The sequence below is a fragment of the Delphinapterus leucas genome, chromosome 4, assembly GCF_059928025.1.
Source record: "Delphinapterus leucas isolate spDelLeu-1000000601 "Yukka" chromosome 4, BTC_Dleu_Yukka2, whole genome shotgun sequence".
NCBI classification, from domain to species: domain Eukaryota; kingdom Metazoa; phylum Chordata; class Mammalia; order Artiodactyla; family Monodontidae; genus Delphinapterus; species Delphinapterus leucas.
This window is the reverse complement of record NC_143132.1, coordinates 7,068,960-7,084,159: the sequence shown is the minus strand read 5'-3', so window position 1 is coordinate 7,084,159 and position 15,200 is coordinate 7,068,960. Positions and strand designations below refer to the sequence as shown.

Genomic DNA, 15,200 nt, shown 5'->3' with positions numbered 1-15,200 from the left:
ATTCCATTGATCTATTTGTCTCTTTTTGAGGCATCTCACACTGTGATTCTTAATTACTATAACTTTATAAGATTTAGTATCTGGGAGGACAAAACCCACAAAATATAGACTGTGTTTTCTTCTAGAGTGTCTTAAGGTCAGCTTGTACAGTTAAAAAGAAAAAGACTTGGGAGTTTTTGATAGGAATTGAAGTAAATTTCCAGATTTTGCAAATAATGAACATCTTTATAATACTGAATCATCAACTCCATGAACATCATTCACCTCTTTATTTATTTAGATCTTCTCTGATGTCTCTCAGTGAAGTTTTATTATTTTCCAATAGAGGTCTTGCATATCTGTATTAGATTTATTCTTAGGTACTACATATTTCATGTTATTGTAAATAATATTTTAAAGTTTATTTTTCTAAGTGTGTGTGCTAGTTATGTAGAAATGCAACTGAATTTTTATTTCAACAATTTTGCTAAGACTCTTATAAATTCAAAAAATTAACCTAAGGATTAATTTGGATTTTCTACATAAACAGTCATATTTTTTGTGATTAATGAAATATTGGGTTTTTTTTCTTTCCAATACTTATAATTTTTATTTCTTTTTTTCTTGCCTTAGTGTTCTGGTGAGAACTTCCAAAATTATGTGGAATATAAATGGTACTAGTAAACATCTTTGTCTTATTCTTGACAACAAAGTAAATGTTTCAATTTTAAATGTTTAAGTCTGACATTTGCTGTATGTTTCTATAGATGCACTTTAACAGGTTAAAGAAGTCACATTCTATTCTTAATTTGCAAATAGCAATATATACCTGTTTGATTATATTAAACAAATTTTCTGTGTCTATCAGATGATCGTGTTTTACTCATAATGTACTCATGTGGGAGTTACATTAATTGATTGTCCAATATTAACCCAACTTTGCATTATTTTGATAAGTCCAACCTGGTTATAATGTAAGTGCTTTGTTATACATGGCTGAATTCTATTAGCTAATATTTTGTTTAATATCTTTGCATCTCACGTTCATTAAGTGTGATTGTCCTCTTTGTACTTTGTTGACTTTTGTTATTTTGTACAATTGGTTACGTTAGCATTACAATGGGTCCCACTATTCCCCAGGAGACGCACGTTTCTGTGGAGAGGGCTTTCCCCACAGTTACTCTTGCTTTGTCCCCACCCCTTCCGGTGTCTCCTACAGGAAGAGACAGGACTCACCCTCCCAGAAATCTATTAGGGTTGTCCTCTCCCTGGGTATCACCCTCTCTGAAGAAGGCAGGTTGTTCCATACTCTGCTCAACTTCTGCCAGCTTCTTGGAATATCCTGGCCTTCTAGTCAAGAGATCTTACCAAATGGCTTCATCACTTCTAGCCCAAATTCTTTCTTGCATATTTAACCTCGGCTCCCATCCCTTCCTTAGCATCTTAAGTGGAAAGCCAGCCTTGTCTCCCAGCCTCCGATGCCTGCTGGGAGGTGGAAACGGTTTCAGTCTGAAGCTGGGTTGAGGCTCCCTGGGGCTGCCCTACACTCTTTTAGCTGAGCCATGACTAATGCTGAGCAGGCTGGGACCAACAACCCCACGATGTGTGCCTTTATGCAAGAGTGTGGCAGGGGGCGGTCTTCCTGTTAAGAGAGAAAATGTGGAGGGGAACTTCAGCGGTCCTACCAGGTGGCTGCCTCTCCCCATTCACCAGGTCCCTGTGGTGCTGAACGGATATGTACATTTTAACCTCCAAGCAAAGTGGGCTCAAATCAATCTGGAGACATAAAGCCACAGAACAAGCAAATTTGGGGGATTCTAATGTCTACATAATGTTTAATCCCCAACTGTGCTCCTGCCCTTGGGACTAAGTGATACTGACCAACAGTGAGACTTCTGTCATGCATTTCAGACCCTTTTCCCTGATCTTCCAGGAACATATATATATGACATTTCATCATTTTGCAGAACCTGAATTCCGCAGGACTGGAAAAGACCTAAACAGCTAAGTAGTCCACCTGCCGAATGCTGCTAAATATCGGGTGATTAATCCCATGGTCTATACTTGAGCACCCACGTCCAGCAACTGCTGGGCAAAGGGTTGGCCGTTCCATATGAAGCTCCTCTGTTAGAAAATTCTTCTTGAGTCTGGCCAATGGGCATCCATACTGGGTCCAGCTACGCTCCAAAAGTTACTTTTCTGCATGTTCATTTATATTCACAGCCGAAGACATTTACTGACAGCTTAATACTTCCATTCACCACACTGGGTCCTGGACTGATGGGCCATAAATGTAATCCTGCTTCCAGTATAAATACTGGACAGTCCCTTCAGCTATTCTTCCATGCCATAATCTTGGGTTCCCTCATCCCTCTCTCATCTCTATTAGGCTTGCTCTAGCTGGCCTATGTACCTGTGCAAGGTTATGTCCAGAATTGATGTTGGAATCAGTTCAAAACAGCATACGCAAGTTCTCTTTCACAATCTTTTTTAAAAAATGCAACCTACATTAAGGTAGTCATGTCACTATCCCATATCCTGTCAATATGAGGCAACATAGCTTAAGATTAAGAATAGAGGTTTGGACTACTGATACTAGGTATAAAAGATAACTAATGAGAACCTACTGTATAGCACAGGGAACTCTACTCAGTGCTCTGTGGTGACCTAAATGGGAAGAAAATCCAAAAAAGAGGGGATATATGTATACGTATAGCTGATTCACTTTGCTGCACGGCAGAAACTAACACAACATTGTAAAGCAACTATACTCCAATAAAAATTAATAATAAAAAAAAGAATAGAGGTTTGAGAGTCAGTACTGGGACAAGCATTAGTTCACCCTCTTACCTTGGGTGCGCTGGATAAACTGTTTAATCTGTGTCAGGATTTTTTATTTTTAGCTGGTTTCATGAGGACGTCTGGAAGGAGTAATGAGACAACGCATCTGAAGGGCTCAGTGCAGTGTCTGCCCCTGCCCCTTAGCTCATTAATACTGTATATTCCACACATCATCTCCAAAACCCTGATGTGCTTTTCACATGTGCTTTTGCTCAGTCCCACTCTCAGGTGCTTTGAATGCGATGCAGCTCCTAACATCATTAAGCTCCAGTAAGCCTGGAAAACTTGGCCTATTCCTTTAGGCTGCTCTTTCCGATCCTGAAATTGTCATGTAACCTATCTTCCTTTCAGCCCACAGCATCTGGAGTTGTCTTTGGTGTACCTCCTATATCTTCACCCTAGTGAGGTATAAATGAGTAAGGTCAAGGGCAGAGGCCTGGAGTCTGTCCCCAGGACCTCTCTTCCAGATGGGTATTGATCTTTTAATCAGTACTCTTTGGCTGTGCTCAACCAGTTATGACCTTGCAAAATCTCAAAACTGTTTTATGAAGTCCTCTCAGAATAAAATCCTGGTTACCATTTGTGTATTATTTTCTTTAGGGAACATGCTATGTGTATCTATGAGTCATGAAAAACTTGCTATTTCTTTTTTTCATAAAGGTCTTACATTTAACATGCTTCCTACACAAGTCTGTAATTCAACACGTTCTGACACAAATGATAATCAAGTAATATTAAGGCTTGCCTTGACAAAATAATATATTGTCAAAACTTTTCATGAGAAAATGAATGAAGTCATTTCACTTCATAAAATTAATTTAAAATAAAAGTTGTAAGTTAGAAGAGTTTGCACAGTGATTTCTATATAGAATGAAGTTTGGCTGCTTTTTCAATAGAATCAAAAGAATATGTAAATACTATGAAAAAGTTAGCATAAGCCCTTACATTTTCAGCATAAAGGTTTTCAGATTGGTCAGATTAAGACCCATAGACTTGTTCAAAGAAGTCCACATTGCCAGTGGGAGAGGCAGCCATGGAGCCCAGGTCATCAGTGCTGCTGAGTCGAGCCTGGCCTTTTCAGCAATGTGCATTAAAAAGTTTTGATTGGCCAAAGGATTTTAGAAAATGCTAGAAGACAGGTAGTATATCTATGGTGTTAAGCAGAATTCTAAGATGGTCTCTAAGATTCCCGACCCCTGGTGTACATGTCCTACAGAATCCTCTCTACTTGAGTATGAACAGGACCTGTGAACATGACGGCTTATCACTCCCATGATTAGGTTACATTCTGTGGCAAAAGGAGTCTTGCAGATATAAATAAGGCCCCTAATCAGCAGACTGTGAGTTAATAAAAAAGGAGATTCTCCTGGGTGGGCCTGACCTAGTCAGGTGAGCACTTAAAAGAAGTCAGAGAAATTTGAAATAATGAGAGAGGTTCTCCTGCTGGCCTTGAAGAAGCAACTTCCTTGTTGTTGAGAGGGCCACACAGCAAGGACCTCAAGTGGCCTCTAAGACTTGAGAGTGGTCCCAGGTGATGGTCAGTAAGGAAATAGGACTTCAGTCCTACAACCACAAGGAACTAAATTCTGCCAACAACCAGTGAGCTCGGAAAAGGACCCCATCCTCAGAGAAAATCACAGTCCTGGCTGATTCCTGGATTTCAGCCTGGAGAGACCCTGAACAGAAGACCCAGCTAAGTTGTGCCTGCACTCCTGACCCACAGAAACTGTAAGATAATAGATGTGTGTTGTTTCAAACTGCTGAGTTTGCGGTAATTTGTTAGCAGTAGGTAACTAATACACATGTAGGCGAGTTAACAGTAGGGAGGAGGGTTGTTCAGAGGGAGCGGAACTCAGGATGACACTTCCAGAGTAAACTGGCTTCCCTGATGGTTGATTTTCATATGGCCACAGAAGAAAATGTTATGGGATGGAGATTTCACACTGAATATTCCACACACAAAGATTATCTTTTCCTCTGCTGCAGTGGTTCGCAAACCGCAACATGCTTCCAAATCACCTGTGAGGCGTGTTAGATCTGATGGCTAAGCCCCACCCTCCAGGGTTTCCAATTCAGCAGGTCTGGGGTGGGGCCTGAGAATTTGCATATTTAACAAGTTCCCAGGTGAGGCTGCTGCTGGCCCTGGGACCCCACTTTGAGCACCACTGCTCTATGATAGATGAAGAGGTTCCAGTTATTTTTAATATTTGATTTCTATAGCCAACCTTTTCCCCATTTGACATGAAAACATTTCACCAAGATTTTTTTAAACCAAGGTTAAGATAAAAAGAAGGAATGGAATGTGATATACCTTTGAGCAGTCCAAAATCTTTTTCATTCTCCAAGTAGTCATCCAAGAACTTCTATTTGGGTGGCATGATGGAAGACCAATAAACATGATGCTCTTTTCTTTAACCATAGGTTACAGGTCAATCCTGGGGGGCTTGCGGGATCTCCATGTTTTCCCTATTTGCCATCACCGCCCCACATCCCAGGTGTCAGTGGTCCCTACAGCATCTTGCATCCATGGCATGCCTCTCCAGACCCTTGTTCCCAGGTGGCAGGGGCTGCAGCAGCGAAGAGGTGCTTTGGAGGAGCAGAAAGTCCTCTACCTGCACCAGTCCTGACAAGTTGCTTCATCATGAACCCCTCTGAGACATAGCAAGGACATCAAACTGGGAGCAAAAATGAAGTCTTGACTGAGATTTGGGAATCCGCAGAGATTCCGCCATGTACAAATCCCAAAAGACTATTTAAAAGAAGAAGAGGGCCCATCTCTTGCCAGCAGAAGGGAGATTCTGCAGGGATCTTGAGTGTACATCAGGGCAAACCGAGAGATGGGAAAAGCAGAGAGGAAAGGGTTCTTGATGCCACTATGAATACGAACTGGAGACTCTGCTCTGGAACTCGATTCTGCAGGAGCAGAGAGTGAACGCTATTTTAAGATATAACTGAATAATTATTTATTTGGGAGAACTCAGCATTATCACGTTATCCAAAATAATCCCCGTTGCTCATGCTTGTCATAAAGTTTGCTAATAATCTGGATGGCAGGGTGAGGTGGGACCCTAACTGAAAACAGCTGTTAAAATTGAAAATGGGAATTACGCCTTGTTTTTATTACTTTGTTCATGATACAATCCTGAAAGAGGGGAACTGAGTGATTATCCGAGTAAATGTCTATTTATATGCAGAATGTAGGTGTGCTTCAACTTTGCACTGCAAAATAAAAATGACTGATCTTTCCCATTAAAACAGTGTGGGTCACCCCAGCTGCCAGCGTTTATGCTTTTACTTATTTATGTCTTCCCTAAGGAGATACAGGCACTTTGCGGGCCCTTCCCAAGCTGCTGTAATTGATGGATAGTTGGACTTCTTTTAATCCAAGTAATGCCGAGTGTCTGCAGCTTTGGTAATCGGATCCTACCAGCTTTAGAGACCACTGCCAAGAGATCCAGAGCACAGAGGTTTGGCAACGTCATTTAATCATCGCAAGAGGATTACAGAGTGCAAAACAAGCCCCCAGACAGCCAGGAGATGGGCCAGTTCAGAAACTGACCCAGGCTAGGGAGCTGCCCAGGCTCGCCCCCTCTCACAGGGCCTTGCACCCCAGCTCTCGAGCTGCCTTCACCTTGGCCAAGGCCGGCATCCTTTGTGGCACATAGGAGAGAAAGGATGTCAAGGGGAATTGACTTTGGATCAGAGAAATAAACAGTGTCTGATCATCTGTCAGGCTCAGGGTTGGTGAATCCCAAACCAGGGTACCCAGATTATCCTGGTGTGGGAAGGTCAAGGCCACAGTCTACCCGGTGAGAGCCTCTGATGGAGAAGCCAAATGGCAAATTTAGAAGCTGTCCCTTGTCTCATTAAAGTGAGACATTGCTGCTATCTGTGATGCTTTATTTACCAACAATAATACAGTTTACATTGAGAGCAATAGCTTGTTTGCCATTCAATGAATGCTTTATAGCAGGAATTGAGGGTGATTCGTGAGTAGGTGCGGATCTGGAATTTCTCAATTACAACCCCAGCTTTAGAGGCCTCTCTCCACTCTGGGTCTAAATCTGGAGGCTCCCAGGTGAAAACCTTTAGTCCTTCTGCTCCGGACGGCTCCAGCTGGCAACAAGGCCCCGGAGAGGCTGCCACTGTTTGCGTGCCAAGCGTGCCATTTGCTTGGCTCTCCCTTGCACGAGTTCCTGGACAAAGGAGAATTCTAACACAAAACCCACCCCTTGCAGCACAAGTTTCTAAAAGGCAACTTTAGTCACTAAAAAAGTGCAATTGCAGACTCCTGTGTAAATCTGATTTGCCATGCTAGGCCAAGCTTATTTTATTACATACATTCTGCATTCTAAGAACTAATAACTTCATATTGTAAACATTAAGCATACAGAGTTAAAGTTCAAGGCCACATTAGATCATTGATTGTCCCTTTTGTCGTGTATCTTTGGCTGGCCGAGATCAACTCGTAGTGTATAAATGCATAAGTTACATAATTATTATATAAAAAGGAAAAAAAAAAAAAAACCATTGACTTGTATACTTCATTCTGACAAACGCACAGCGTTCGCGACTCAAAAGGAAACCTGGAGCCCGCCTCGCCCCGATGCCTAGGTGATTTCGGATCGCAGTAGCCCAGAAGGCTAGCTCTTACCTAACCCTGTGGAGAGCAGGGCCCTCACCTAAGGATGAGGTCCTGAATGTTTCTTTTAAATATCAGACAATTCCAGTTACAATTTTTCTTTTGATAAACAAACAAAAAGAGAGATGCACGACTTTGTTTCTGAATTCTACTACTTGCCCTGCCTCCGTGACGCTGTGTCCTTCCTCGTAACACTGGATTTGGTACGACACTGACCGTATGGAACCGCAAGTCTCCATGACTCAATTCTCTGCAGGACCGACACCGTCCTAAGTCCAGTCTTTACTGCTCGAGAAGTTTCTTTCCCAGTCCTTGCCTCCTCTTCTGCTTCTTCCTCTCCCGCCTCATCTGTCTACACCCACACGCTTACCCTCCAGACACGTTCTCAGTCCCTCCCTTCGGCTCAGAGCTCCTGTCCTATCATAAAGGAGTTGGAAGCTTTGGGTTGTCTTCACAGTTGGAGAGAGCTGACCGCTCTCCATCAAATGGAATGAATCGGATTTCGCCCAAAACTGCAAGTGCTGATGAGTTCCCTATCAATGTCTATCGATGGGCCACAGTCTCTTTTCTATTTTTTCTGTGTTGATATGTTTCTCTTTTTAAATACAGGTAGTTTTTTTTTTTTCCTTCAAATGACATTAGAAATGGCATGTTAGGTCCAGACTGTGTTATCTCTATTGCTTGAGTTTAATCCCAGTTTAATGCATGAACAGGATCCCAGAGGCTACTCTAAGGTTTACACACTTCTTCAGAACATTTTCTTTGGCACTTTGTCCTCATGACTTCATGCTTCTACTTACAATGCCTTTCACAAGGTTGGTCCACAGATGATCTGTCCACGTACATTACATTTGTAGCATCCTCTTTATCTCTGTAGTAATATTTTAGTAATTCCCTCCCACTAAGAGTCTCTGGATCTCTTCCCCGGCTTCCTCCCCCTCAGCCCCAGTCAAGCTTTTTCATTCCTCTTGAGGCACTTCTGATTCATGGTCTCCAATAGAGCTTGTGGCAATTGGTTGGCGGTTGCATGTTGCTAGGAAAGGCCTCTCTTGGGTCTTTAGTAGTAAGTGCCCAGATGCGAAGGCATATGGCTGGCTGGGAGCCTAGTGTTAGGGTAGATCCCTCCTGTTGGTGAATTCCAGTATGGGTTTGGGGCAGCAAAAAAACTGGACGATGTCACGGGGAGGGCTGGAGGGTGGGGGGCCACAAAGTTCATCTTCTGCGGGTGGGTGTGATAGGAGCCCATGTAAGGGAGGTCCGAGGGGTACTTGTACAGGGAGGACTCTGGAGGGTGGGGCTGCAGGGCCTGGGCGATCCCGTGGAAGTCAAACTTGTAGGCGTAGCGCTTCCCGTGGACTTTGGTCATGATGTTTTTATCATAGTAGTAACGGAGGGCCCGGCTGAGTTTATCATAGTTCATGTTGGGTTTGCTTTTCCGTTCTCCCCAGCGCCGGGCCACCTCATCTGGATCTGTCATCTTGAACTCCCCGTTGGTGCCTTCCCAGGTGATGCAGTTGGAGTTCGAGCTGTCTGACAGGAGCTCCAGGAGAAACTGCCACAGCTGGATCTGCCCACTCCCTGATGAGGTGGGAAAAGAAAAGAAAACCCCAGTGAGAACAGGATCTGAGCTAAAGGGGTTCTTTCTTCAACGACAGAAGAGGGGGCTGTGGCGTCCCACCCAGACTTCCTTTACCAGGCTGTGTGCCCATCCGTCAGCGGCTGGGGTATTGGCTACTCTTGTCCCCCAGATCCCCCTGCTTGTCTCCAGAGAACTGCCCTTGGTTGAAGAGGCACTGATTCATCCACCCCCAGGTAGCCCACAGCCTGATGGACTGACACAGGGTACCAGAGGCCGGCCCCCTTGCCTCGAAGAGGGACCAATTCTGTGATGCTGGCCATGCCCCAGGCTCCGCATGGGATCAGACAAAAGCAGGGCTCCAGCTAAGTCCACAAGCTTCCTTCACTTTCCCCTGTCCAATCCTGCGTCCTCACTCCCTCTCTCCTGAGAAATACCCTTAATTAATCACTTGCACAAGTACCCTTAGCCCAAGCTCTGTGTCTAAGGAAGCTGACCTAAGATGATGATCCTTGGTGACTACCAGGCTGATCTAAAGATCCAGGTCCTTCCTGGAAATGCAAAGAGTTCCTAGAGGTCAGAGTTCAGGTTTGTTCCATCCATTTCTGACTTCCTTAGAAGAATAGCCAAGCCAACTTTGTGTTTTGGGGGTGGAAGGGCTTACTTTTCCTATTTTGCGAGGCATAAAGTGCTGTTATGTGGCTGGCAATAATGACTTAATACCATTTATATTGGCTAGGTCAAGTAAAATAATAAAAGTCAGATTTAGGAAATGAACTTCAAAAAGTTTATGGAAAAAAATCGAGAATGGAAGTAAACACCGTTATTTCTAACATAACATTTGGCTGGCATGCAGAAAGCCATTCTGTCAAAACTTTTCCTAAAACAGAATTAACCCACTCAAAATGAGGAAGTTTAGAAAAAAGTTGGCTCTGTTTCAAACCAGATCACCCATTTCCAGTATTTAGGCAAATGCATCTTAACGGAAATCCATGTGTTGTCCCTGCGTTGCAATGCCAATTGTGTTAAGCAGAGTTTCCAAAAGAAAAAACTGTAACAATGAGTGATTGCAAGCCCTCTTGGGACTTCCAACAGAGTCAATGAGACCTCATTTGACTGGGTGGACACAGAACTCTCTTGATCCCATTGGAGACCTATAGATGTGGCTTTTAGGTTTTATTAAATTCAGAGAAAAATCCAGGCACACCATTCTAGACTCTATGCTACAATACTTTAAGACGATTGATGGTTCCCTAAAAGAGAGAAACATGCAAATATCAACAGTCATACCAGGAGTACCAGGAGAGGCGAAGTACCGGGAATATCTGATCCTGAGTACCAGGAGAAGCTAAGATGCTTTAAGCAGATTTTAGAAGCTTTGAAAATGGATACATGAGGCAGGTCTTTCCTCCCAAACTCCCAAGCACTGCCTTGGGCTTATTACCAAAAAGATTATCTTGTATTATACTATCAATTAATATCAGTAGATATGATAAAATCATTAAAGGAACTGTTGACTATTCAGGGAATTGATGAAATGTAAAACCCAATTATAGATGTGTTTTCTCTAAATCCTCCCCACTAGCTCACTATATAAATTGTCCAACTCATAAATCTTTGTTTCCATGTTGGCTACATGGAAATGGATACGTTTGTGAATTTATCCGTACAACAGCATCATGAGAAAGGTCAGCCTTTTCTGAATTTGTTCTGGAAAATTAGCATTTTCAGTCTAGCAACACATTTGAAATGTATTAACAGCTTGTAGTTCATCGCAGTGGAAGCCTTTGCTTTTTCGGGACCACATATTCAAACTGTTCTCAATCAAGTTTTCTTGCCCCCAACATTTCATTAATATGCATTTAAAAAATACAAAGAATAGTTTGAGAAAACCATATGGTTTTAGTTATATATTGTAACCAAAGGATTACTACTTGAAAAAAAATTCCATATATGACCTGGGAATAGGGAAAAACATAGATTTTTGATTTAACAGTGTAACATATGTTTCAATATAAACACATAGAGTTGTTTGAAAATAAATATTCACTGTCAACCTCCTCCCATACAGAGAACAATCCCACAGATTTTGTATAAATACACAGATCTTCCTAAACAGTCAAGCTTATACTTGGTATCTATTCAAACCTTGGTATTGCCTCTTGGGAATTTGTCCCTCACCCACTTTCTTTATAAACATGTATAGGAGAGAACCAGTGTACAAAAGTGTTTTCCCATCTCTCCTGTTTCTGAAGAACTAGTAAGTCAGGGAACTAAATTCATGGCTAGAAACTCAAAGTTCAAAGGATGGATGAGGAATTTCTCCCTAGACGATTTTACCCATCAGCCCTTGTACACAGTGTTCGGGCCTCTGAGCATTTCAAGAGTCTATGGGAATAAGACACCTGTAAACAAAACTCATCAGCTTCCGAACCTGAGAACAAAACCATAAATGCAAATCAATTAATGTTTAAGTAGATGTTATAAAATGTAACATTATGTCAAGCTCATTACTTGTTAAATTTAATATAACAAAATCCACTGCGTTCACAGTCTACAGCAGATTTTCTCGCTGTTCGAGAATCCTCAAGGGGGCACAATGTTTGCTGAGAAGTTATAGTCAGTGGTAAATTAAACGAGTTACTTGTGGCCACGAATTTCAAAAGCAATTTATTAAATTCTTCGTTTACTGTCGAAACAATAACACTTACTGTGCACTGCAGGTGCATTTTAGAATATAGAATAGGGATTCCAGAACACGAATGCCTAAGATTTGGAAGCCTAAGAGTAGCTTGGGTATTCCACTGGCCAAACCAACAAGTAAAAGGAGATGCTCTTATAAGACCAGACCTTGCACCCAAACAGCCTCACCACCTGCACCTCAAGAATTACCTTCTTCAGAAAAACTCTTCGTATCTATTTTCTCTCTCTATCCTGATAACCACCTTTGGAACATCAGTAAGGAGTAGCTACTTTTGCCCTAGTTTTGTCCAAGGTAATTAACTAAAAAGGCAGGACCGGGAGGTGGGGGGGACCCAAAGATGTCGGCTGCCCACCTACAGGAGAGTCCAGTGGGGTGAAGGGGCATGGGGCGTGGCTTCAAAGAAGACAGAAGGCAATCCTTTAATTCTGGGGAAGAAAGTGTTCTCCAAATGCAATTAAAAGAAAAGAAGAGAAACATACTAGTGAAGAGGTACAGCCTGAGCAAAAAAGGGCAAAACATCTAAACGGTTTATAAACCACAGAGAAAAGCACAGCTGGGGGTGAGTCAGCAGCTGTGGGTCAAGTAGGAGGGGTGTCCCCAAGCAGGGCACTCAGCAGCCAGCTGATGGAGGAACAGAGCAGTAAATAAAGCAGAGAGGGTCTTTAAAGCAGCAAGCACCACAGTGGCAATCACTTCGGCTACTTTCTACAGTAGCTGAAGGTGCTGCAGAAAATCCCACGTGCACAGCCTGGACCCCCCAGTGCATCGGGATTAAGGCAGCAGGCATGTGTCTCAGACGGAAGGCTTTGTCTGTGGCTCAGACAGGGTTTGTTGCGGGGGTGGGAGGGGCAGGGCAGTATGGTGGCCGGAAGCACCCCTTTGGAGTTGGCACTGTCGCAGCTGAATCCTGGCTCTGCTCACCTGGCTCTCTGTGCCTCAATGTCCTTGTCTGCAAAATGTAGGTGATGGTAATACTATCAAGATGGTAGTACTATCTTGCAGGATCACTATGAGGGTGAATTCGGTACATAAGTGCTCTTATCATGATTTGTTTGAGCTGGAAACCAGGGCTTAAAGAAAGGTACATCCTGGGCTTCCCTGGTGGCACAGTGGTTGAGGGTCCGCCTGCCGATGCAGGGGACGCAGGTTCGTGCCCCGGTCCGGGAAGATCCCATATGCTGCGGAGCGGCTGGGCCCGTGAGCCATGGCCGCTGAGCCTGCGCGTCCGGAGCCTGTGCTCCGCAACGGGAGAGGCCACAACAGTGAGACGCCCGCCTGCGTACCACCAAAAAAAAAAAAAGAGAAAGGTACATCCCTTGCCTAGAGCCAGGAGATGCCAAAGGAAAACCACCACCTTCCCCCCAAAAATCCCATGCTGGCCAGGCAAAAGCTGGGAATGGTGGTATTCTCAGGGCTGGCCAGCATCCCTGAATGCTGACTGGTACCAGGCATCATTCTGAACATTTTCCACGTGTTTATTTAATACCCCTCCCCCCAGAATCATGTGATAGCCCATTGCAGGGGTGAGGAATTAGAGCCCAAGGAGGTAGAGTGACTTATCTTGCCCAAGGTCAGCAAGGGTTGGAACCCAGATTCTAGGCCTTGGTGCTGAATCACTGCACAACAGCACTGCTCTTGGGCCTGGTTCCTACACACACCTCTACAGTCTCCTCCAGTCCTTCTCTGCGCCTGGAGCTTGGTGGGTTCCCAGTAGAAGACTGGACACTCCCACCTCCTAACCAATGGCAAAACATCCCTAAAACTGGTCTCTGGTTCCGCATGAAGCAGGTTACACTTTCATGCCCACCATTAGTGACTATCCAGGGAGCACCGAGGGAGCTACTGAACTCCTGCTCCCAAGAAAGCTCTTCCATGGAAAGGCGATTTCTGTTCATCGCAGAAGCCACATTAAATGGTCAGCCATTCCGATGGGAAATAAGGGGCTATGTCGCTAATATCTGATCCAGGACATAATAATGCAGGGACACACTCTTCTCAGCAGAAGAAATACGGTCCAAAGTGCACCCCAAATGCATACTTTGGATAGAGATGTTGCGACGCTGTTATCATCTCGTGCATTCATACTATATGATGTCATCTTTCCATTTAAAATGGCTCAAAAAACGTTTGCATTGTGAAAAGAGGAGAGGCAGCAGTTTAACGTGGTGAAGGATTTATTTATCAGAGACTGGGAAACTAGAATCCAACAGGAAGAAGCATTCTCATTAATAGAATGATAAGACATTCTGGTTTTAGGGCGAAAGGCCACATGAAAGCAACTGACACACAGCCTAAGGAGAGATGGAGAGAAGGCCTAATGCATTATAAACGAAGTAAAAAATCTTTATCTTTGAGTCAAAAGTTGGATGTTGCCACTTTCCCCAGGCTCAACGGGCACAGTCTTTGCTTATGACGCCAGTGCCGCGGACCTCTTAGGTACCAAGACATTTTCCCAGGCCAGTGATGCGTCTGCAGTCTCCTCCTTGCTCGGTTCCAGGTCCCTCTATCCCCCGTGGGCAACCCCAGGCTGCTGGGCACAGCGTGAATAGACACTAAGCCCTCTGCTTAGGGGCCGGCAACTCTCTTTGGCCCCAAGCCACCAACCAAGCCACACCTTTGAACTGCAACAACATGGGCACAGACTTACATTTCACTTAACCAATTTGTGTGGGTGAAAGGGTCGGTTTGGTTTTGTTTGGTGCAGCTTGACATGTTCCTTCTCTTTATCCCTGACCTCAGCCTCATCCCAAGCATTGAAAACAGTTGTTAAACTGAAAGGAAATCCTTTCTTTCTATTCTCTTGGTCCTCATTCTCCAAGACCTCCCTCTTCCAGGCTCACTCAGTGGCAGTGGAGAGCCAGAAAATATCAATAAAAGCAGATTTTGGAGACAGAGAGTCACGGTTCAAACCTGGCCTCCCTTCTTATGGGCTGTGTGACCCAGGAGAAGTCACCTAATTTGTCTGGACCTCTGATTCCTTTTTCGTAGGACGAAGATAATGACCTCCCAGGGCTGTTCTGAGACAGGCATTCGCCCAGGCATGATATGGGGGAGGGGTGGGGGAAAGCTATTGAATTGTTATTTCACATTATTGTATTAACTTTCCCAGCGTGTTCCAGCTTCTGTCCTGTTCCCCTTTCTAATCTATCCTGAACATTGCTGCCAGATCAGTCTTCCTGAAGCCTGACTAATAATAATCATCTCAAAACAGTAATCGTTTTTATGTGAATGGTTATAAAGGCAGTTGCAAATAGAAAGCTGAGCATAGGTAGGAGGACGGACCAAGACCCCGGAGACGTGGCCACCAGGTGGATGCTGGGGTGAACCTGTGTGCATTTCTCCACAGGAATGGAAGCTCCTTGAGGGTCCAGGATGGTAACTTGTTACTCCTTGCATTCATTTATTCAACCAATAATTATTTAGCACCCGGTCTAGGCCCAAGGGGTAGAGCAATAAAC

At 43.9% G+C, this 15,200-nt stretch overlaps 1 protein-coding gene across 3 annotated transcripts in view; it reads right to left on the bottom strand.

Moving 5' to 3' along the window:
• Positions 1 to 7,116: 7,116 nt before the first annotated feature.
• The window catches only part of ERG (ETS transcription factor ERG), a 110,067-nt gene continuing 101,983 nt past the window's right edge, over positions 7,117 to 15,200 (bottom strand). For all 3 annotated transcript variants that reach the window (XM_089910248.1, XM_089910246.1, XM_089910247.1), the window contains one exon: positions 7,117 to 9,040. In XM_089910248.1, coding sequence (XP_089766374.1) covers positions 8,520 to 9,040 — 521 coding nt within the window. In that variant the 3' untranslated portion in view covers positions 7,117 to 8,519. The remainder of the gene's footprint in view (positions 9,041 to 15,200) is intronic.